Below are 22,676 nucleotides of genomic sequence, written 5' to 3'. Positions count from 1 at the left end.
GACTTTGGAAACAGGCGGGGTAGGTATTTGAAAGTGCCTCTTAATTTAAGCGAAGACTAAGGGCATATTGGGTAAAAAGAGGGAAAAAAATGAACACAGCGCCACCTAGAAATCGCACAGAAGAAAGTATTATGGAGGAGAAAGGGGATCTGAGAACATGACACGGCGCAGTAATGTAATTGGCGGTAAGACTGCGTACACAGTTGGTGTTAACATTGTTTTTGTGTTCTTCGGCAACTAGTTAACTCACAGATTTCAAACTATTTCACTAAAACACTCCATATATCTATACCATATCGGTTCTCATGACATCACAAACACATACAAAAACTCCTTGAGCGAAGTTTTTGCTATTTACACTTAGGACCTTGTTCGTATACTCTGCTTCACCCGTATGACCATGTGCGTCAGTTGAGTTTCTGCCTCTACTATCTAAGGCACCGTTATGAATTTCATATAAAGACAGTCATAACATTATATAATGAGAACGATTAGGCCGCGCAAAGGAAAAAGAACTCACCAAATCAATTATTGGTGGAATTACACAAAGCTGTAATTAATTGTTCCCCTCTGCCTCGAATACACGGGATTTGCGCGTTGTTTTCGAACGCTAACATCTGCGGCAAACGTTGCAGTGTTGTTGTGTCCGGTGACCGCTCACGATGATAATAGCGAGTCTAGCACAACACGCAAATACTTTCCGTAAGTTCTCTCGTTCTTCACTCTAGCACCGCTCTAAAAAGCAATAGGTCAAATTAATGCCTGGCATTCTCCACTTACCTTGGGGGCTGAAAACTTTAATCGATCGGCTCAAACCCGTGTGTCCCAGTAATAGCGTACGCTTTCCAACCTGAATTAGCTACGCGAAAGCTGGCACAGATGCCCATATCACAAATAGTCGGGGTACTTATTCCAGCTATGTTGCGCAGCGCTACTCGTAATCTGAAAAGTCGGCTTTTTCCGCCTCTTGCCTTCCTTATTCAGCGTGGTGGCAGGATTGAAGTTGCCCTGTTGGGGTTCCATGGCAGCACGCATTTAGCCTCTCTGCCGATACCGTATGCAGCTTAGCCCTGTGAAAGGAAAGCATTTTCTTTTTGTTTAGAGGCGCCTTTCATTTTTTGTTCTTTTAATTCATAGGACAGCTAAGTCTTTTTTTATCCTCCTGCGCACGCACACACGAGGCAAGTTTAAACTACTTCAATAATTAAATACTAAGTTTCCGAGAAGACGCGGTTTCTTTCTATATTTATTTGAAAAGTGACAGAAAAGACTTGTTGGCTCGTTGATATACGTATATACACTCAATGGAGCACATGTCGGTGCCCGTTTATCAAGCATAATTTGAGGTCGATAGTTTTTAGCCATAATTGTATCCGGAGGAGTTTTTATTGCATTTAGCTTGCGCTGAAGGGGCGTTTCGCAGAAAACTAAATCTTCTTTTTTTTTCAACCCTCTAAACACGATGTTTGTCTGTGTTTTTTTCCTTTCCTAAAAACGTTAGCATTTAAGCGACTGCGTTGTAGCGTCTATGGGCACGCCTAGTGGGCACTTAATTTCTTATTTTCACTGTTCTGTTTGTTCTGCACTGCCATATCTTAATCTTTTGCCTTCGTGCTTTTCAAGTCGTAGCGGAATTAATTTTTTTTTATACCGGGTGATTTTTTAAACCGTTTACAAGCTTGCAGTTCAAGAATTATGAGAGGTAGTCTTTTATTAGAGGTACAGTTTTTTATAATTTCCTTTGTCGCAGAAGTTGCTTCGAGATATATCTTGAAATATTACAGCCACGCGTATGTATTTCTGCAATGTTCCATGGTATGCTAGTCACCGTTAGTTGTTTTATCTTGATCTTTCTAAGCCGCCTTTGAATCTAGCGCTGAGGCGCGAAACGGGCATTCCTTGTTCGACAACCGCCGAGCACGATTGTTGCTATCGCCGCCGCCGAATCGCTTAGTTCTTTTGCGGGCGCAAGTCAGCCATATAAAGAGTTTCTTCAGTGCACTCCCAGACTCTTCATTTGTGTCATCGACCTTGTCGCCACCACGTGACAATATTATATTCCAATTTGAAGGACGTCGACATCAAGGGTGAGCCCAGTTTTAAATTGCATATTTTGTTGTGTGCTTAGATATATCGAACGTTGAAAATTCGCGTCTGAAAGCTCATTGAGTTGCCATTTTGGCAATGCAGATTAAGAAAAATGTGTCTATTGTAATCACTATGCAATAAATACACACATCATTTCAGTAATTGATGATGTACCAGTGCGAACAAAAGTAAACGGACCGCGCTTTTTTCTTATATCATTTTTCACGCGTTGCATAATTGAAACTGGCAGTCGTGGTATGTGCGCACCGGTGGTAGACGCCAGTGCCATTTCACTTGTAGAAGTACTCTTTTCTTACCTCCAGAGAAGAAAGCGTGATTTTAATAATTAAACAGAAAATCATGCTCTGTTTACTTATGTCCGCACTTGTACAATAAGTTAACATGGGTTTGGCGACATTACCACGTCTAACGCCGCAACAATAAAATTATGACATACAGAAAAGGCAGCTGAACTGCTTGAAATAAAAAATAAAACAGTCAATTAATTTGTTTTAGAAAATTCACCAACTAACCATAAAATCATCAAACTCAATCACGGACACAATATCTGCCTTCTTGCAAAATCTACTTGGCATGGACGCATTTCTCGTAGGTTTTAAAGTAAAATACAAGTTTCTACCGTATATTGCCTATACATACACTGGTGACAAGGAAAATTTCCTTCAACGCGTTCAACTGCTCTATGCAGTTGAATGCATATGCTCTATGGCGTATGTCCGGCAATCATCACACCTAGTTTCCATCTGAGCAGCGGGAATTGATTTCTAAGCACATCCTTACTTAGTCGCTTAAATCCAACACCAGCAAACAGTAATACTGTGAATGTTAATATTTAGTGACGCGCTCAAGTGACGTACAGTCGAGTCCTGCGCTATAGTTGACCTCAGCTGCCTGTGCAAGGGTATAACTCTCGCGCTGCATTGCTGTACGTTCAGCTTCTAGCATTTGATGTATTGAAAAAGAAAACCAAACATTTAGATGGACTTGGTTTAGGAGGTTTAACGTTTCAAAACGACTCTGGCGACGTGACACGCCGTAGTGGAGGGGTCAGGAAAATTTGACCACCTCATGTTTTTTAAAGCGCACTGACATCGCACAGCACACGGGCGGCTTGCTTTTCGCCTCCAACAAAAAGCGGCCGTCACGGCCAGGATTCGATCCCGCATACTTGGGCACAGTAGTCGAGCCCCTTATCCAGTGCACCACCACGGCGTGGTTAGGTGGGCATATTGCGATCGTGAAGAATCATTTTATGAGCCACTCATCAGGCACAAATAAATATCGCGTGCATCGAGGAACAACGATGGACAGAATTGCTAGATTTTAGCCTGGAAGGAAAAAACAGCTTCGCATTTCATGACACAAAAAACTCCCAGTGCACATAAATCAGCAGCGACCGAAAATTGCAAGCAGTCTAACGAGTCATACTGTTGTTAGTTGCGGCAATTTAGCGCAGGAAACAAAATATGCAGCGCCGAATAAAGAGGAAATCTCGAACGAACGCATGTGGAGCTAAGCCTTACAGCCGTACGATCAGCGGCGTAAGAGCTCGAAGAATTCAAACATTCAGTGTAAAAGCAGATGTGTTCATTTCACAACCTTTCTTTCTAACTAAAAGGTACACTGATCTAAAAAAAAAAAAAAAAAATCTAAACAAAAGAGCGCTTCGCCGCATCAATACCTTTGCTGAGGCAGAGTATGCTTTACAGTCAAATCTAGCTCCTGGTGACGCAGCAGCTCGTGCTAAACGCTCGGCTAACACGAGCCAGGCAGGCTCTGCCCAAGCGTCCCTTCGCAGTCGGCCGTACAGCTCAGTTGTACGGAGTGCACGCGGGAACAAGAAGAATAGCAGAAGGGGCGCATGAGGGGAAGAGGGGCATCGTAGCTGCTGGGGTCATTACCGAAGCGGCGCCATCAATGTGCACCACCGTCGCTCGCGCAGTGGCACTCGAGAGCTTCCTGAACGAGTTAGTCAAAACGCGGGGAAATGCGCTTCATTCTGGCTGTACCTTCGATTTTTGCGGTAATGGCTCGTCACGTGCCACTTGACTGCGCTCACCGAAAAAAAAAAAAATCCGCAGAGTAAAGCCAATTTGCCTCCTGGGCACTCACTCGCATTTCTTCCGTCTCGCTCTTACCCTCAGCCCCCCGTTCCATCTTTTCGCGTGCTTCTGCTGCGTGTTGAAAAGCGTGCGTTCCGCTGCGAGTGGCATTTTGGAGTTTTTGACACTGCCTTCCCACATGTACTTGACGTGCCGTTTTGGAAAATAGATTTTATTTCTCTTCACATTAATTTCGCTCCTGCAGTAAGTAAATGTGCTTCATTGGAGAGCGAGTCTTGACGAGTTTCGTTCTCTTTCGAGTCTTTTCTGGCGCCTTATTTTACTTTTCACTCACGGCAGCACGAGAGGAAGAAGAAATTACTCTATGCGCGGCCCTAGGGGCACACGTTTCACATATTTCTTTTTGTGTGAAATGCGTCGTTAGCAAGCGTGAACGTTTGTCTGCTCAGAACTGTCATACGGAGAGGACGTGCTTCTCACGGTTTTCACAATTTAGGGTGGTTCACCGCGCTAGCACATAGAACGACAATAAACACAGTACCACGGATGAATAATCAACTAGGCCCAATTCTCGTAATTTTAACAATTTAGGGGGCTGGAGAAAGAAGTAATCAGTACAGCTGCCGGCCCTCTGCATCGTGTGCACTCAGCAGACGTTGCTACGCTGCGTCATCCACAGAGACAAAATGTTGCTTACATTACAAAAGGCCACAGACGTATGGAGAACAAAAGACAGCCAATGTGTAACAGCTATATGACTTGAGTTGATCTCTGATTTGTCTTCATGCGGTACATATGAAGAGGCTCAAGCTGTTGTGTACAAATTTTCTGGGACAGATGCTTGAAGTGATACAGGACTGCCAATTGATACAGGATCTTTGATATAAACGCTGCGCCCCTGTAGTTGCTACTCGCACAAAACACCACATGGTGTTTGCGACAACACAATAAAATAGGTTACCGAGAAGTCCACCACGGGCAAGTGCCAAAAAAAAAACAAACAGAAAAACAGGAGGCAGCCCTTCGCCTTCATGATTTATATGGCCCAGTATTAATATATGCAAATATCATTGCAATAAAAAAAGCGGCTATGAAATGCGGCCCATTTTCAGCTGTTTCATTTTTGAAGAAGTTTAGATTGGACTGCCCTTGTTTTTTCAAAGTGTAAAAAAAGCTTTCGTTCGCGCTTGATTTATTGTATGTCACTCCTCGAGTCAAAAATATGTGCTGCTTATCGCAAAACAGTGCATTTCATTAGGAAAGAAAGGTGAAAGATGATTGACCCTCCTAAGCAATATACGTAAGATCGACAGTGATGAGAACTTTCTTGGGCCTCTTCTGCGACTAGTATGCAATCTCCCTTTGAGAAGAACGAAAACCGTGGTAACTTTCGAGCAAAACAAGAAACTACCCGTTATATCAATGTGAGCTTAAGCATCGGGAGACTTCCTTTATTGAAGGCGAGGTGCGAGTACGTCTTCTTGCATGCAGTGTTCATTGTCGTCATTTTACGCGCCTGGTGCGGCTCGCGGTTTATTGGTCGATTATGTTGTTCTAGCGGTGCAGCGGTGGCGTAGCGGTAGAACATCCGCCTCGTATGCAAGAGGACCGGGGTTCAAATCCCGGTGCCGCGCGATTCTCCACCGGATTAAAAAAAAAAATCCGCGTGTCGATGGAATCGCATAAACAGGTTTGGGGTGCGACCTGATGCCGGTGAACACCTCCGGCAACGCACTCTCTCACCAGAACAGGAGTTGGCCACCCTGGTGAAGTAATTGGCCGCAACCTCTCATGATAAGCTCCACAAAACCCCGACCCTCAGTCACCAGCGGCTGCGGAACAACTGACCACGGCGGTGGTAAGACCTGTGACGCAGCAGGGGGTGCTAAGAATGCCTGGCTCCGCTGGACAGGCCGCCATTGGAAACTGAACTTGGCAGCGTTTAATGCTAGAACCCTAGCTAGTGAAGCTAGTTTAACAGTGCTGTTTAACAGGGATGTCATAGGGCTTAGTGAGGTTAGGAGGCCGAATGAGGCATATACTGTACTGAAGCATGGGCATGTATTGTGTCATCGAGGTTTACCAGAGCGGCGACAACTAGGAGTAGGTTTCCTTGTCAATAAGTATATAGCGGGTAATATAGATGAATTCTATAGTATTAATTAGAGGGTGGCAGGCATCGTAATTAGGCTTAATAAGCGGTATAAACTGAAGGTTGTACAGGCCTATGCACCTACATGTAGTTATGATGACCAGGCAGTTGAAAGCTTCAACGAAGATGTAGAATCGGCAATGCGAAAAGTAAAGACGCAGTATAGTGTACTAATGAGCGACTTCAATGCCAAGGTAGGGAAAAAGCAGGCAGGAGACAAGGCAGTAGGTGACTATGGCTTGGTTCTAGGAATAGCAGGGGGGAGTTACTAGTTGAGTTTGCAGAACGCAATAACTTACGAATCATGAATACCTTCTTCAGCAAACGGAAGAACCGGGAATGGACATGGAAAAGTCCTAACGGGGAGACTAAAAATGAAATCGACTTCATAATGTGTTCGGCCCCCGCCATTATGCAAGATGTAGAGGTAATCGGGAAAGTGCGATGCAGTGAGGTCAAGATGGTGAGGTCCCGAATTAGCCTAAATATGAAGAAGGAACGCAACAGATTAGTAAGAAAGAAACCCATCAACGAATTAGCGGTGAGGGGGAGGGCAGAAGAGTTTAGGATCTCGCTACAGAATAGGTATTCAGCTCTAACCGAGGATGGCGACAATACCCTAGAAGCAAGGAACAATAATTTCAGAGATATCATTACTGAGTGCGCGGTAGAAGTAGGCGGTAGGATAGTTAGACAGGATACCGGTGAGCTGTCTAAGGAGACGAAAGATTTGATTAAGAAACGCCAGAGTATGAAATCTTCCAATCAAACAGACCAGATCGAATTGGCCGAGATATCAAAGCTAATCAATAAGCGCAAGGTGGCCGATATAAGGAAGTATAACATGGAGAAAATTGAGCATGCTGTGAAGAACGGGGGAAGCCTTAAAGCGGTAAAGAAGAAATTGGGCATAGGCAAATACCAGATGTATGCGATAAAGGGCAAAGCGGGCAACGTCATCACTAATATGGACAAGATAGTCAAAGTAGCCGAGGAGTTCTATACAGATCTTTACAGTAGCCAAAGTAGTCAGTACCGTAATGAGACTGGCAGTAGAGAAAAACAGTCAGACGTTCCACCAGTGACGAAGGACGAGGTTAAGAAAGCACTAGAAACTATGAAAAGGGGGAAATCAGCTGGAGAGGATCAGATAACTACAGATTTGCTGAAGGACGGGGGGGATATCGTGCTAGAAAAACTGGCCACCCTGTATACGCAGTGCCTGGTGTCATCGACGGTACCGGAACCATCGAAAAATGCAAACATTATCCTCATTCATAAGAAAGGGGACTCTAAGGACCTTAAAAATTACAGACCAATCAGCTTACTGTCTGTTACAAATAAGGTATTTACTAAGGTAATCGCTAATAGAATCAGGACAACCTTAGACTGCAACCAAGCAAATGATCAAGCAGGGTTTCGGAAACGGTACTCTACTATCGATCATATCCATACCATCAATCAGGTGATAGAAAAATGCTCGGAATATAACCAGCCCTTATACATAGCATTCATTGATTACGAAAAAACATTTGACTCAGTTGAAACCTCGGCAGTGATGCAGGCATTGCGAAATCAGGGGGTAGACGAGCCGTACGTGAAAGTGCTGGAAGATATATAGTGGCTGCACAGCAACCATAGTTATGCATAAAGAAAGTAACAAAATTCCCATAAAGAAAGGTGTTAGGCAAGGAGACACAATCTCCCCAGTACTATTCACAGCTTGCTTAGAGGAAGTATTCAGAGACTTGGAATGGGAGCAGTTAGGGATAAGGGTAGATGGAGAATACCTTAGTAATCTGCGATTTGCTGGTGACATTGCTTTGCTAAGCAACTCGGGGGATGAACTGCAAATAATGATTGATGACCTAGGCAGGAAAAGTAGAAAGGAAGGCTTGAAAATCAATATGCAGAAGACTAAGGTAATGTTCAACAGCCTCGGGAAGGAACAGCAGTTTACATTAGGTAGCGAAGTACTGGAAGTAGCAGGCGAATATGTCTACTTAGGACAGGTAGTAACCGTAACCATGAAAAGGAAATAACAAGAAGAATAAGATTGGGTTGGAGCGCATTTGGCAAGAACTCGCAGATTATGACTAGCAGCTTACCGGTATCGCTCAAGAGGAAAGTATACAACAGTTGCATCTTACCTGTACTCACCTATGGGGCTGAAACGTGGAGGATAACCAAGAGAGTTCTATATAAGTTGATGACAACCCAGAGGGCTATGGAACGAAAAATGGTAGGGGTAACATTAAGAGATAGGAAGCGTGCAGAGTGGGTGAGAGAAATAACTCAAGTTATCGACATTCTAGTGGAAATTAAGAAGAAGAAATGGACTTGGGCAGGACATGTAGTGCGAAGAGAGGATAACCGATGGTCGCCTAGGGTAACAAACTGGATTCCAAGGGAAGGAAAGCGTAGCAGGGGGCGGCAGAACATTAGGTGGGCGGATGAGATTAAGAAGTTCGCAGGGGTCAAGTGGATGGAGCTAGCATAGAACCGGGTTAACTGGAGAAATATGGGAGAGGCCTTTGCCCTGCAGTGGGTATAGTCAGGCTGATAATGATGGTGATGATGATGATATGTTGTTCTACTCTCTCTCTATTCTGCCTTCACGCGATAGCGATAGCGCCTAGTTAGTGCCAGGCAACCGGTATTCATTCTTCCTCGCTTGATGGTTCGCTGCGTAACTGCCACGAAGCGCTGCGCCTCTGCGTTCTGAGGTCTGAATAGCGTAAATAATTTAGTTGGCATTGAAAAAAAATATACTTGTCTTGAACCTGCCGAAACTCAGCCCTTGGCACCTGCGACGTAACTCGAATAAATGGACAAGAAATCAGGTCAGCAAACCGTCACAATAGCACCCGTTAAAGTACCTTGAGCGGCTGATGGTGCTTCCCAAGTTCGTGTATTGTAGCGTAAAGCTACACTAACGCAGGTCAGAGCTGAGTTTCGCGTGAGTCTTGGCCGCCCGTTATGCGCTTGCGCGATAGCCTCCAAATTCGAAGCGACCAACCAGAAGTGTCATGCCTAATCACCGTTGAATCAATATTTAAAAATAAATTATTAAACCTTTTCTTCCACCTGGGAATCTTACCTCCATCCCTTGGATCCCCAGCCCAGCGCTTTACCACTGCGCCACGCCCCGAATCGTGGAACACTCTTAATAATTCCTCTTGTCTACAGTAAGAATGATAGCGGGATTCCGATACTGCGCCTTTCCTTTCCTATAGACGAATTATAGAACGCCGGTGAACTTAAACGCGTTCAATGAAATGCTGGTTGTGTTGGACAAGGGAAGCGTGGTGTACTGTCACGACAAGACGCTTTCCCAGAGCGGCCGTGAGAAAGGCCCGGAATACTGAATCTTCCTAGAACGAGAAGAACACCTAGCGAAAAGACGTCGCCAGAAATCTAAACGAGGTGCTATAGAAACAGCAACAGCAGCAGCTGCCGGAGGAAAGCGAGGAAGAGGACGAGAAAGATGAAGAAAGTGATTCCAAGACTCGTTGGTGCACTGAACACACGATAAACCTCAATGAAAGTGCAAACTCAGCACCAAGCATAACTGCATAACTGTAACTTTACGCTACGTACACCAAGGCATAGCAGAGCTAAGCCACTGCCAATTTGTTTTGTACTCGTACCTGATACTCGACGCAAACGCTCACTTTTGATATGTGAGCACTGCTACGAGAGAAGAGTTGTAGTGAGTGCGCACATTTTATCCTACAGGGTGTCTTATTATAGTAGACTTCTGATCAAACGAAATTTACCCCAAAATCGCTTTCGGTGGGTTTATTGCTTACGTCGTTCATTCGCGAAATCATGCCCGAAATTTCATGACTACATGGATCGGAAGACTCCAGGGCCCGCTTGCACAAACAATCTTAAGACTGTCTTAGCTAAGTCCAGACTTAACTGGAGTCTAAAGAATAGGCCACTAGCATGGCCGCTTAAGACTGGAGTCAAGACTGGGCTTCAGTCCTGACTTGAATAAGTCGCTTGTATGATTACGACTCTAGTGCTGTCTTGGTTAAGACACAAGGACGCCAGGTGTCTAAGTAGAGAAATTAGGGAAATACAGGGATGCGCTGGCACTGTCCCTGCTGTAAGATGTACACATTCCGTCAATTTTGTGTTGTGTAAAATCCGTGCCATTGCTTTTTGCGGCATAAGATTGTGTTACGAGGAAAAATGCCCCAAGTGGTTGCTGAGGCCGTTCTGGGAAGCCACTCTGGTGAACATGAACCCGAAGCGTTCGACGTTCGGAACACGAGCCGTCTTAAATTAGCTTGGCCTTTCTAAAGGCACCATTTAAGTCTGGACTTAGCTCGGACTTTATCGTGCAAGCCGGCCCAGGTGTCTTTCGTCAACATTAACCTTTAACTCGCATTGTTCATGTCTATAAATACACAACAAACGATTTCCTGATTAATTTTTCGCGCCTTCAAGAAGACCAATCAGCCGTTGATGTCCTGGAGTCATGTCACAGGCTTGCAAAAGCTACAGCTATAATAGCGAAGATGCACAAACATAACTTCAAATTCTGTTTCATTCGGTATGTCACTGCGGGACCGATACAATGTTCTTTGATTTTCTTGTACAAATCTTCATGAAACAATTTCGTTAATGGGTTCCTATACGCGTATCTTGCTCAGCGTTTTTGGCTTGGCTTGCGATGCTGCCAGATAAGCTTCAGCGTTCTCCCACAGCCTGCCCCGTTCACAGGTGTGGCTCGCAGAGTGGATTCCCAAGTTCACTGGCATCCCCAACCTCTAGCAAGTGCTTTCCCAAGTAAGGACCGCCTTCTCCGAGTGAGAAATTTTACATTAGTAAAGAAAATCACGATAAACTTTTTATTTTCGACGATGGTAAGTTTTCTCGGTACATAAGTCGCCTCTGACAAACATAAAAAATGTGCAATGGAAAATCCCGACACGCTATTTAGTGAGTGAACTGACGCTGCTATGAAATAAAGATAACGATGCGGTATGCGCATCTTTCTTCATGCAGAAGGGACAAATTATAAAAGGGCACAGTGGACATATTTGAGTAGCTGACAGAGGCTGTGCTGTTTTAGCAGAGAGAACGCATCAACGTAGCCTGAAACGCCGGATCAAGAAGATTGTGTTCTCTGCCTAACCTACAAAAATACTTTCAGAAACTCTCGCTGTCAGAGAATGCACGCCTTAAGGAAAACGTTTCACACACGTATATAATTTTACCTCGAACAAAACTTCTCAAAAGGACGTGAACAAAGATGTCTTGGCAGCATGTTATTTCGACACCCCTCTTGCTTTGTGGCGCAACAGGCAAGTGTGTTGAAAGCCCAGCTGCACTCGTGTTCTGAAGCATGACATCGCCAAACAAAGCCTGAAAAGGCCACGCCGGCCCTGGGGCGATGCGGCTCGAGTTATGTGCCAGAATTCAGGGACGCTAAACTCGCTGGCGTAACGGTCACGAGGCGGCCATCACTATCACGGTTTCCGTCTCCGTGTAGCAACTACAATTCCGCCGCCGCATTGACACGCTGAGCGTTGCTCTCTGTACCGGAGGACTTTTTCTACAACACTATCTTGCGCAACCTGAATTTTCGTTCATTATCATCATCATCCTTAGCCTGACTACACCCACTGCAGGGCGAAGGCTTCTCCCATATTCCTCCAACTAATCCGGTCCTGTGCGAGCTGCATCCACTTGACCCCTGCGAACTTCTCAACCTCATCCGCCCACCAAATTTTCTACCGCCCCCTGCTACGCTTTCCTTCCCTTGGAATCCAGTTTGTTGCCCAAAGCGACCACCGGTTATCCTTTCTTCGCCCTACATATCCTGCCTATGCCCATTTCTTCTTGATTTCCTCTAGAATGCCGGTGACGAGTTATTTCTATGACCCACTCTGCACTTTTCCTATCTCTTAACGTTATCCCTACCATTTTTTTCCATAGCCCTATGCGCTGTCCTCAACTTAAGTAGAACCCTCTTTGTTAGCTTCCACGTTTCATCACCATAGGTAAGTACAGGTGAGATGTAACTATTGCATACTTTCCTCTTGAGCGATACTGGTAAGCTGCTAGTCATAATCTGGGAGTGCTTGCCAAATGCGCTCCATACTAGTCTTATTCTCCTTGTTATTTGCCTTTCATGATCCGGATCTGCGGTTACTACCTGTCCTAAGCAGACATATTCGCCTACTACTTCCAGTGCTTCGCTACCTAACGTAAACTGCTGTTCCTTCCCTAGGCTATTTAAAACATTACCTTAGTCTTCTGCCTATTGATTTTCAAGCCTACCTTTTTACTTTTCCTGGCTAGGTCATCAATCATTCTTTGCAATTAATCCTCTGAGCTACTTAGCAAGACAATGTCATCAGCAAATCACAGATTACTGAGGTATTCTCCATCTACTCTTATCCCTAACTGCTCCCATTCTAAGTATCTGAATACTTCATCTAAGCAAGCTGTGAATAATACTGGGAAGATCGTGTCTCCTTGCCTAACACCTTTCGGGTTAGAAATTTTGTTACTTTCTTTATGCAGAACTATGGTTGCTGTGCACCCTATATATATATATATATATATATATATATATATATATATATATATATATATAGCACTTTCACGTACGGCTCGTCTACCCCCTGATTTCTCAATGCCTGAATGATCGCCGAGATTTCTACTGAGTCAAATGCTTTTTTGTAATCAATGAATGCTACGCATAAGGGCTGGTTATATTCCGAGAATTTTTCTATCATCTGGTTGATGGTATGGATATGATCGATAGTAGAGTATCGCTTCCGAAAACCTGTTTGATCTTTTGCTTGGTTGCAGTCTAAAGTTGCCCTGATTCTATTCGCGATTACTTTGGTAAATACCTTATACGTACCAGAAAGTAAGCTGATTGGTCTGTAATTTTTCAAGTCCTTGGCGTCCCCTTTTATATAAATTAAGATAATGTTTGCGTTTTTCTATGGTTCCGGTATCGTCGATGACACCAGACATTGCGTATACAGGGTGGCCAGTTTTTCTAGCACGTATTACCCCCCGTCCTTCAACAAATCTATAGTTACCTGATCCCCTCCAGCTGCTTTCCCCCTTTTCATATTTTGTAAAGCTTTCTTAGCTCGTCTTTCGTCACAGGCGGAATGTCTTACTGCATTTCTTTAACGCCCATTTCATTATTGTCGTGATTTCGTTGGCTGCTGTAGAGATCAGTATAGAACTCCTCGTTAGGGTATTTCCATGTCCACTTCCGGTTCTTCCGTTTGCTGAGGAAGGTGTTCATGATTCTTATGTTATTTTCGTTCGAAGCAAAAGCAAAGCTTAAGATCGCTGCCCAGCTTTTTAGTACCGCAGGGAAGCTACTCGCGGCAAGCTACTAAAAGATTTTCTGCGGCTACGCGGGGCCCCTTTTCTGTAAGAATAAGTAGAGGAGAACGATGTGTTTCCGCTTGTAGTTTATTGATATATTTAGTATTAAGCTGCAAATGTTCACACGATTGTTGAATTATTGTCTATAGCTTTATAACGGTTTTTCTTGCAGCTGCAAGAGTAAGAGTGTAAGACATTTGTCTTGGTGTTTTGGGAACTCGTTCGTGAGTAACTAACATGGCGTCATTATCCCCGATGAAGAAGAAATAATAAGATATGAGTGCTGAACTGCTACGACCATAAGCGTCTTGCTTTTACACCCAGATCCACCTCGCTTCCCCTATAATAGCGGTAAAGCCAGAACAACACCTCTAATAGAAAGGGAACCTATGTTGGTGTCGACATAAACAGAGATAACGACACGGCGTATAGAATATGATCAAGTACGACTATATGCTTACACTGACCGTATTTCGACATACGTATAAGTAAAGATTTTCTGTCTAACACGTGCTGCGCCTAGATTGGCCCACTACAGGAATGCAAGCATGCTCAACAGTCTGATCCCATGCATACGCAAGGAACAGCGTAAAGGAGTCTGTCACCAAAGAAACCTTCGCGCAGTCTTCTCATTACTCCACGTCTAAGCACCTACGTGGCAGCATCGATGAAGTAGCGTGTACAGCATAAAATATACGCCTCTATCGGCGCAACAAGTTTGTTCTTGATTACTTTTATTATACTATTGTGTCACATGTTCTAGGTGAGGTAGGTCTAGCGGATGCAAATTATGGCGACGCGAGTTCGGACAGGCAGGCTTATCGACATTTCATGCACACTACGAGCCAACCAGAGACATGAAAAACGAGAGACGGTATGACTCCGGCAACCAACGTGGTATCACGTAAAAGCTTGCAAATCTAGAAGGATTTTCCTTGCTTAATTTTGTGAGTGGGCCAGGTTGGTTTTAGACGAGAATCAACTCAATTTTCGAACTCGGCAAAGCCAATTTTGGGGATGGGCCACCCAAATGTCCGGGATGGGCAAAGTCTATTTTCGGAGTGGGCAAAGGCGGCGTCGAGAACACAATCTAATTTTTGGGCATATGTCAAACAAATTTTGACTCGAGCTCAAATGTTTCTATCAATGCTCAAATTCGGCCAAGGCCATCCCAAGGCCAAATTTCGGGCGGGTGATGACATTCCCTTCATATGCACAACATGCATTGTCATTCATATTCAGCAGGGCCACTGCCGAATTGTGCATTGCTTGTTGCGTTGAATGCCCTCCCAATGAGTACTGCCTCGTGTTCTTTCCTGACCCCTGTGAAACCTCGATAGGCAGGGTACAGATATTTTCGCACTGAAATAATCACACACACTAATAAAGCAAACGCGGCCACTGCGAGCAAGTGCGAGCGAGTACAAGGACACACGCGAGAGAGGCACAGACACGTGTTCGAATGTAACATAGATATCATAAAGGAAGACACCGTGCACGATCCAAAACGATAAAAAGAATTTTCAGGGAGTCTCGTCCTGGACATCTCGTGAGGACATCGCACCATTTATAAAAGGATAAAATTTATCTTTTGAATGATGCCTTTTTTCTAAGTATTTGCTTCTGAGCTGAACATGACTGCATTATCGGGTCCCTATCGTTCGCATCGCATATTCACTAGGTCGCCCTCTATTCAGCTGGAACTCATAAGCCTTTGTGACCAATAGGTAGCGTGCCGTCTTGCCCTGACAAGGTACTGGGTTCAGTTAGGAACCTACCTAAATTCGTCGGATTCAATTGTTAGCTCAATTCCGTTTCTTAGATTACAGGAACCTTCCTGAAGAATCTTGAATCAGTCCAATTTTTCTACCTCTTCCTGAATATATATAGCAAATCTGAGATAATCATTTTTTCCCGGTGTTAACGGACAGGCTAAGAAAAGTAAAAATGTAGGCGGTAAATGTATTCTTACATAAAAATCTCCACCAACCTATCGATAAAGCGTGATTGAAGTTCATGTATCTCAAGTGTAGCGATGAGTGGATAGTACATTTGTCGGACTGAATTGATCATGAATAGCGTACCTCCGCTAACGAATGGAATATGAATAGTGTAGCTGCTCTTCCGAATGAATACGAATCGAATAACCGCGGCACCGTGTCGAATATTTATACTAATAGTTGCTGCGTTTGTGAACAACCGTATAAAGCGAGCAATAGAGTGGAACACTCGAGTGACAGCGGCGTCGCTACAGTGCGGTGATAATTTCTGGTGTTAATATTGTAGCTCCTAAAAGAAGCACGATATTCTTTGCTAAGGAACCACAAGTTATACATGTAGAAAAATTACCTGTTATTACTTGTGACAAAAGAGGATAAAATAGATTAACGCTTCGGGAAATCAGATGGGAGACAGCGCGTATGAGCCATGACCTCCAAGGTCAGAAATTACGAAAGGTTAATAAACTTGCCTGGGCTTTGCCGCGTCGTACTAGCAATGGAGGCCACGTACGAGCAATCGTGTACTCTGCAACACGAATGAACCGCGGCACAGCACCCTTCATACCACGCACACTGATTGCTGTAGGATGGCACGTAACGCCGGTTCGGGGCCGGTTTTTCGAACAGTCGTCGAATACGATGGTGGGCCTTATTCTAGTTCGAGTCTCATGCTAATTGTTGGAACAGAATTGGGAACGTTCATGACATATTCCATTCGTTTCGAATAATTTTCGATATGTACTATCTATTTCATTCGAGCAATTGAATAAAATATCTGATTTGAGATTCGAATTTTTTTAATCTTCAAACGCGCCTACTCAAATGCTAGCATATGATAATGAACAAGCGGTGCACTGTTACGCGTGTTACGGGCGCTAAATGTCTAACATTTAGGTTAGCTGAAAGAAAGAAAGAAAGAAAGAAAGAAAGAAAGAAAGAAAGAAAGAAAGAAAGAAAGAAAGAAAGAAAGAAAGAAAGCAAGCAAGCAAGCAAGCAAGCAAGCAAGCAAGCAAGCAAGCAAGCTCTCAAAAGAGCAGTGTTTGTTTAGGAATCAGCGCTGAGCGCGTGCTCAGGTCATATAGCATCGTAAACTCGCATAGACAATACGGCAGTTTCCAATGCACTTGTGTGGGATGCACTTGGCGCCTTACCGTCAAACTGTCTCACAACACAGATGATCTTGTGCTGAGCCGTCTTCGAGAGCTTGAGCGCGTAATCTAGGAGCGAGTGAACACCTGCAAAAGAAACAAAGGGGGATGGATCATAAGGAAGAGCCAGGGCAAAAGTCACAAAGAGAAAGTACGCCGACAACGGCGAATGTAGGCTTCTTATATCTCGGCATGCTTTTCTTTTTTTTTTTTTTTTTCTGATCACGGGTTCTTCGGTATTCGCATCGCGAAGCACTCACCAGACATGCGGAATTGCCTTTCCGTGTCGACGTCAATGAGGCCCTCGTCGAGGGCCACTTTGGAGCCGTACTGGAGCACCTTGACAACCTGCTCCTGCTCCTCGAGCACGCTCGCTGACAGGCATTCGTCGGGGACGGCCGCCGCCAGACCTCGCCGCAAGCCACCGCCGCCGTCCGCCTTGCACGTCCTGTACGTCAACGACCTGCTGAGTCAGACAGCGGAGTCAGGCCAACGCACTGGTTGAGCTCCGTTGCTCACCATTGGCGCTACACTGAGGCTGCAGTTGCCGCGACGTTTTCAAGCGACGTACAGCGGGGAAACGTCGGCATCGTTTTTTTTTTCCTCATCGTTTAGCCAGTTTCATGCAGTACATTGCAACTTTTGCATGCGACTAAACACATCAAGGCAGTAGCAGATGTGTCACGCGAGAGAGAGAGCGATCATGCTTACCCGACTCAATCGCTAGGCATGCTTTAAACACGTTTTCCACGTTGAGAAAAAGGAGCGTTCTTAGCCTCAAAGGAAATCTTCACGAGCATGGTCTTTTGTAGTACGACCGCAGTTACCTGAAAAGCGGCATGAAACTTATTTTGTATTATGCCCAGCATTTTTCTACGATATGAGCACAGGGAGCTTAATGTTGGCGGAATGTACCGCAAGCCAAAATATTGGTGGGGCGATTTTAAGAAGACCACGCAATGCATGGCAGGCCAGAATCTTTTATTTACTTCATGTCTTCATATGTCGTTGCGTGGTAGGTTGGAAAGAGGAATATACAAATATTTTGTTTAGAAAACAACAACAACACGCCGATGCATTAATATCGTGATCACGACGAGGTGGACTCTTTATTTGAGAAATACATACCTAAACATAGTTGCAGCGTGATTCACGACAGGGACAGAGAACGCACAGTGCTAACTTCCAACAGCCTTATTATCAAAAGCACATCTGTATATGCATTCTGCATCGCCGTTCTGCACATTCTGTATTCTACATTTTGCATCGCGATGGTCTTGTGGTAGAGCATCCGCCCCGCATTCGGAAGGTACCAGGCTCAATCCCTCGTACCGCCGGGTACGCGTCGGTATTTTACTGGGTATACGATTTCCCCACACCTGGTGCCCGGCTCTTCAGAGGTGAAATGCTTGGGAAAATGCCCGATATGGGCTTCTCCCGCACGAGGCGGAAAAAAAAAACAGTCGACTCGGAGGGGGCATTTTTCGAGACTATTTGGATAATCTAATTGCTAAATATATTTGCTACCTTCGGGCCCGATAACATCACTTATGACTGGTGATATCAAGGCAATGCAGCGTGTATATATACATGTGTTTTTTCGCAATGATGTTATTGAAAGTTAGCGGTATGTGTCGCCTCTCGTTTTCTTTCCCTATCGTGTGTTTCGCTACAAAGATGTTTAGCTGTCAGAACCAGGAAGCCGAAGTTTCCACGTGACCTAAACATATATAGTAATGATGGTTTGTGGTTTGGTTTGTGAGGTTTAATGTCCCAAAGCGACTCAGGCTATGAGAGATGGCGTAGTAGAGGACTCCGGAAATTTCGATCACCTGGGGTTCTTTAACGTGCACTGACATCGCACAGCATACGGACGCCTTGCTTTTCGCCTCCATCGAAAAGCGGCCGCCGAGGCCGGGATTCGATCCCGCGTCCTTGGGAACAGTAGTCGAGCGCCGTAACCACTGCTCCTCCCCGGCGGGTCATATATAGTAATGAGAAGTATGATTTATGATTCGTACTATTATACATCCTGCCGATCATCATCATCATCATCATCATCATCATCATCATCATCATCCTTACTATACCCACTGCAGGGCGAAGGCCTCTCCCATATTTCTCCACTTAACCCGGCTCTGTGCTAGCTGCATCCACTTGACCCCCGCGAACTTTATAACCTCATCCACACACCTAACTTTCTGCCGCCCCCTGCTACGCTTTCCTTCTCTTGGAATCCAGTTTGTTACCCTAAGCGACAATCGGTTGTCCTCTCTTCGCCCTACATGTCCTGCCCATGCCCATTTCTTCTTCTTAATTTCCACTAGAATGTCGGTAACTTGAGTTATTTCTCTGACCCACTGTGCACGCTTCCTATCTCTTAATGTTACCCCTACCATTTTTCGTTCCATAGCCCTCTGGATTGTCCTCAACTTAAGTAGAACTCTCTTGGTTAGCCTCCACGTTCAGCCCCATCCATACAGGGAATATGCAACTGTTGTATACTTTCCTCTTGAGCGATACCGGTAAGCTGCTAGTCATTATCTGCGAGTGCTTGCCAAATGCGCTCCATCCCAATCTTATCCTTCTTGTTATTTCCTTTTCATGGTCCGGATCTGCGGTTACTACTTGTCCTAAGTAGACATAATCGCCTACTACTTCCAGTACTTCGCTACCTAATGTAAACTGCTGTTCCTTCCCGAGGCTGTTGAACATTATCTTAGTCTTCTGCATATTGATTTTCAAGCCTACCTTTCTACTTTTCCTGTCTAGGTTATCAATCATTATTTGCAGTTCATCCCCCGAGTTGCTTAGCAAGGCAATGCCATCAGCAAATCGCAGATTACTGAGGTATTCTCCATCTACCCTTATCCCTAACTGCTCCCATTCCAAGTATCTGAATACCTCCTCTAAGCAAGCTGTGAATAGTACTGGGGAGATTGTGTCTCCTTGCCTAACACTTTTGTTTATGGGAATTGTGTTACTTTCTTTATGCAGAACTATGGTTGCTGTGCAGCCACTAAAACTGTAATATATATGTATATATATATATATATATATATATATATATATATATATATATATATATATATATATATATATATATATATATATATATATATATATATATATAGTTTTTACATATATATATATATACAGTTTTTACAGTTTTAGTTTTACTACCTCAGTGGCTCAGTGGCTGGCCCGTCACCACCAAGGTTTTGAAAAGGCCAGCGCATCCTAGCAGCATAAAGAGCCAGCAAATGAAGGTCACGTGGCTTCCCCTCACCACTTTGTTCACATTCATTCACGAAGTTTTATTGGTTGACCCTTCATCGTTCATCCGCAGTTACGACCTTTCGCTGTTGGAAATGAAGGTGATGCACCGGCTTTGTTAAATTTTCGGTGGTGACGCTTTGTCGCAGCAACAGCATTTTGAGGGAGACGAAACGTAAGGCGGCCATGTACTATGCAATGTCACATCATGTTAAACAACCCCAAGAGGCCTAAATTATTACTGCCCTCCATTACGGCGTCCCTTATAACCGATGTTGTTTTGGGACATTAAACCCCATATACCATAAAAATACCATAATATACCACACCACACCACTTGACAGAAAACACGTGCAGCAGCGGAGAGCGAAAATAAGTGGGCGCACTGTAGAGAAGTAAAAAATTTGCTCTATTCCAAGGCATCTCCTCATAAGTAACTTTCAGGTGTTCGTGTCCAGAGTTGATTTGGTAAACACAGCGTTTTGTACGTGGACGCAGAAGCCCACACCTTCTTGGTGAACATTTCACGCTAAATATTTCACGCTAAATATATATATATATATATATATATATATATATATATATATATATATATATATATATATATATATATATATATATATATATATATATATATATATATATATATATATATATATATATATATATATGATGCAGATGAAGTTATGTGATGTTAGGAAGATAGTGAGAGACCGGAAAGCGTGCCGTGACATGGTCCATAGGGTCACGAAGAGTCGGACACGACTGAACGACTGAACTGAACTGATATATATAAGCGATGACAACAGGAGAAGAGAGAATATGCTCGATGGTCGTAAGATGACGTTTAATGAATCTGTGTGCGGGCCTAGCGCGCGCGCTGCGGCCCACGCCACCGCCCTCTTCTTCCTCCTTCGTCCGTAACATGACCCGGGGCCACCGAGCGATCGTCCCGATCGTAGACGAGGAAGTTTACCGATGATGATTCCATGGCATGATGATGGGCGTCTCTGAATGCTTGAAGAACAGTTCAAACATTCCTAAAACTGTGTGACTTATCCTTTCTCATTTGAAGTGTAATACTTCTTTGTCCTTGCCTTAGATATGCGGATGATACCACTTTAATGGAAGAAAGTGAAGTTAAACTCGAGACTTCTGACGTGCGTGCAAGAAGAGAGAGAGAATTTTGGGCTTAAACTGAACATTAAAAAGACAAAGATCATGGTGTCTTGACCTATCAAGTCCTGGAACATCCAGGGACAAGAAGTGGAAGCCGTGACAGATTTTCTCTTCTTGGACTCCAAGATTATCGCGGAAGTGACTGCAGCCATGAAATTAGGAGACGCCTGCTTCTGGGAAAGAGAATCATGGCTAGCCTTGACCGCCTAATAAAGAGCAGAGACATCAGACTGCCAACAAAATCCGTATAACTCGTGCTATGGTCTTTCCAGTTGTGATGTATGGATGGGAGAGTCGGACTGTGAAGAAGGCTGACCGCCGAAGAATTGACGCTTTTGGATTGTGGTGCTAGCGGAGACTCTTGAGAATTTTTTGGACGGCCAGAAGATCAAATCAGTCGATATTGTCGACCATAAACCCTGACTGCTCATTGGAGGGTCAAATTCTAAAGTTAAAGCTCAGGTAATTTGGTCATCTGATGAGAAGAGAGGAGTCGCTGGAGAAAGATTTGATGTTGGGAAAGGTTGAGGGTCATCGAAGAAGGGGTAGGCAGCGAACGCGATGGTTAGATGGCATCCTCGAGGCGCTGCAGATGAAGTTATGTGACGTTAGGAAGATAGTGAGAGACTGGAAAGCGTGGGGTGATATGGTCCATAGGGTCACGAAGAGTCAGACACGACTGAACGACTTAACTGAACTGAACTTCTTTGTCAACATGCAGACATTTTTTTTTTTTTTTAGCAACGTACAGTTCCGTCCGCACAATCCATAAGTTTGCTTCGTTCAGTCTCTTCTTGATCCCTTAAACATTGATGGAGACGAAACGAAAGGCATTTACAGATGTATGACAGCTCTCAACGTGTCAAAATTGCATTTGATGGTATTTCCCCAAGTAATGCAAAGCTAATGCATTTTGCTCACCTGTATGGCTTGTTGCAGGACCACGTAAAACCCTTTTGCTCTCATATTCTTATTGCTACAGATGACTCCCAAATGTCGCGAAAAAGGAGGTGTGAGAATATTGCTATTCGTTGGACAGGCCATTTTCCCGTCGTTATTCCGGCTACACACATTAAATTATTCCGGTAAAACTATTAACAGTAATTTTAAACTCAGCATTCCGTTTCCGAAGTCATAGGTGCGACGAACTCTCCGTCTCTTTGCCTCGGGTATTACGCCCATGAAATGTTTTGTCTCCAGTCACCTAAATTCGGTACGGTACGTTGCTTTCGGAACCGGGGTTGCAGATTGAATGAGGTTGCAGACTCTCTAGCAAGTCCATCTCTCTGAAAATGTGCATGTGAAGTTGCAGTGAGGTTTCACAGTTATACAATATTTCAAAAATTTGCGGCCTCGGCACTTACGTCGTCTTCCG

The 22,676-nt window shown here is 44.2% G+C and overlaps 1 protein-coding gene across 1 annotated transcript in view; it reads right to left on the bottom strand.

Annotated features, from left to right (window-relative positions):
* LOC146203500 (protein qui-1) overlaps window positions 1-22,676 on the bottom strand; it is a 587,371-nt gene that overhangs the window by 91,298 nt on the left and 473,397 nt on the right. Inside the window, exons 7-8 of the mRNA XM_084588801.1 lie at window positions 17,107-17,294; window positions 16,850-16,933 (exon numbers count right to left, since the gene is read on the bottom strand). Of these exons, the coding sequence (XP_084444927.1) occupies window positions 16,850-16,933; window positions 17,107-17,294 (272 nt within the window). The remainder of the gene's footprint in view (window positions 1-16,849; window positions 16,934-17,106; window positions 17,295-22,676) is intronic.

The sequence above is a fragment of the Amblyomma maculatum genome, chromosome 1 (assembly GCF_055883805.1).
Source record: "Amblyomma maculatum isolate TAMU_Amacu chromosome 1, ASM5588380v1, whole genome shotgun sequence".
In the NCBI taxonomy this organism is placed as follows: domain Eukaryota; kingdom Metazoa; phylum Arthropoda; class Arachnida; order Ixodida; family Ixodidae; genus Amblyomma; species Amblyomma maculatum.
Note: the sequence above shows the minus strand (reverse complement) of the source record. Positions and strands in the feature narration are given on the sequence as shown.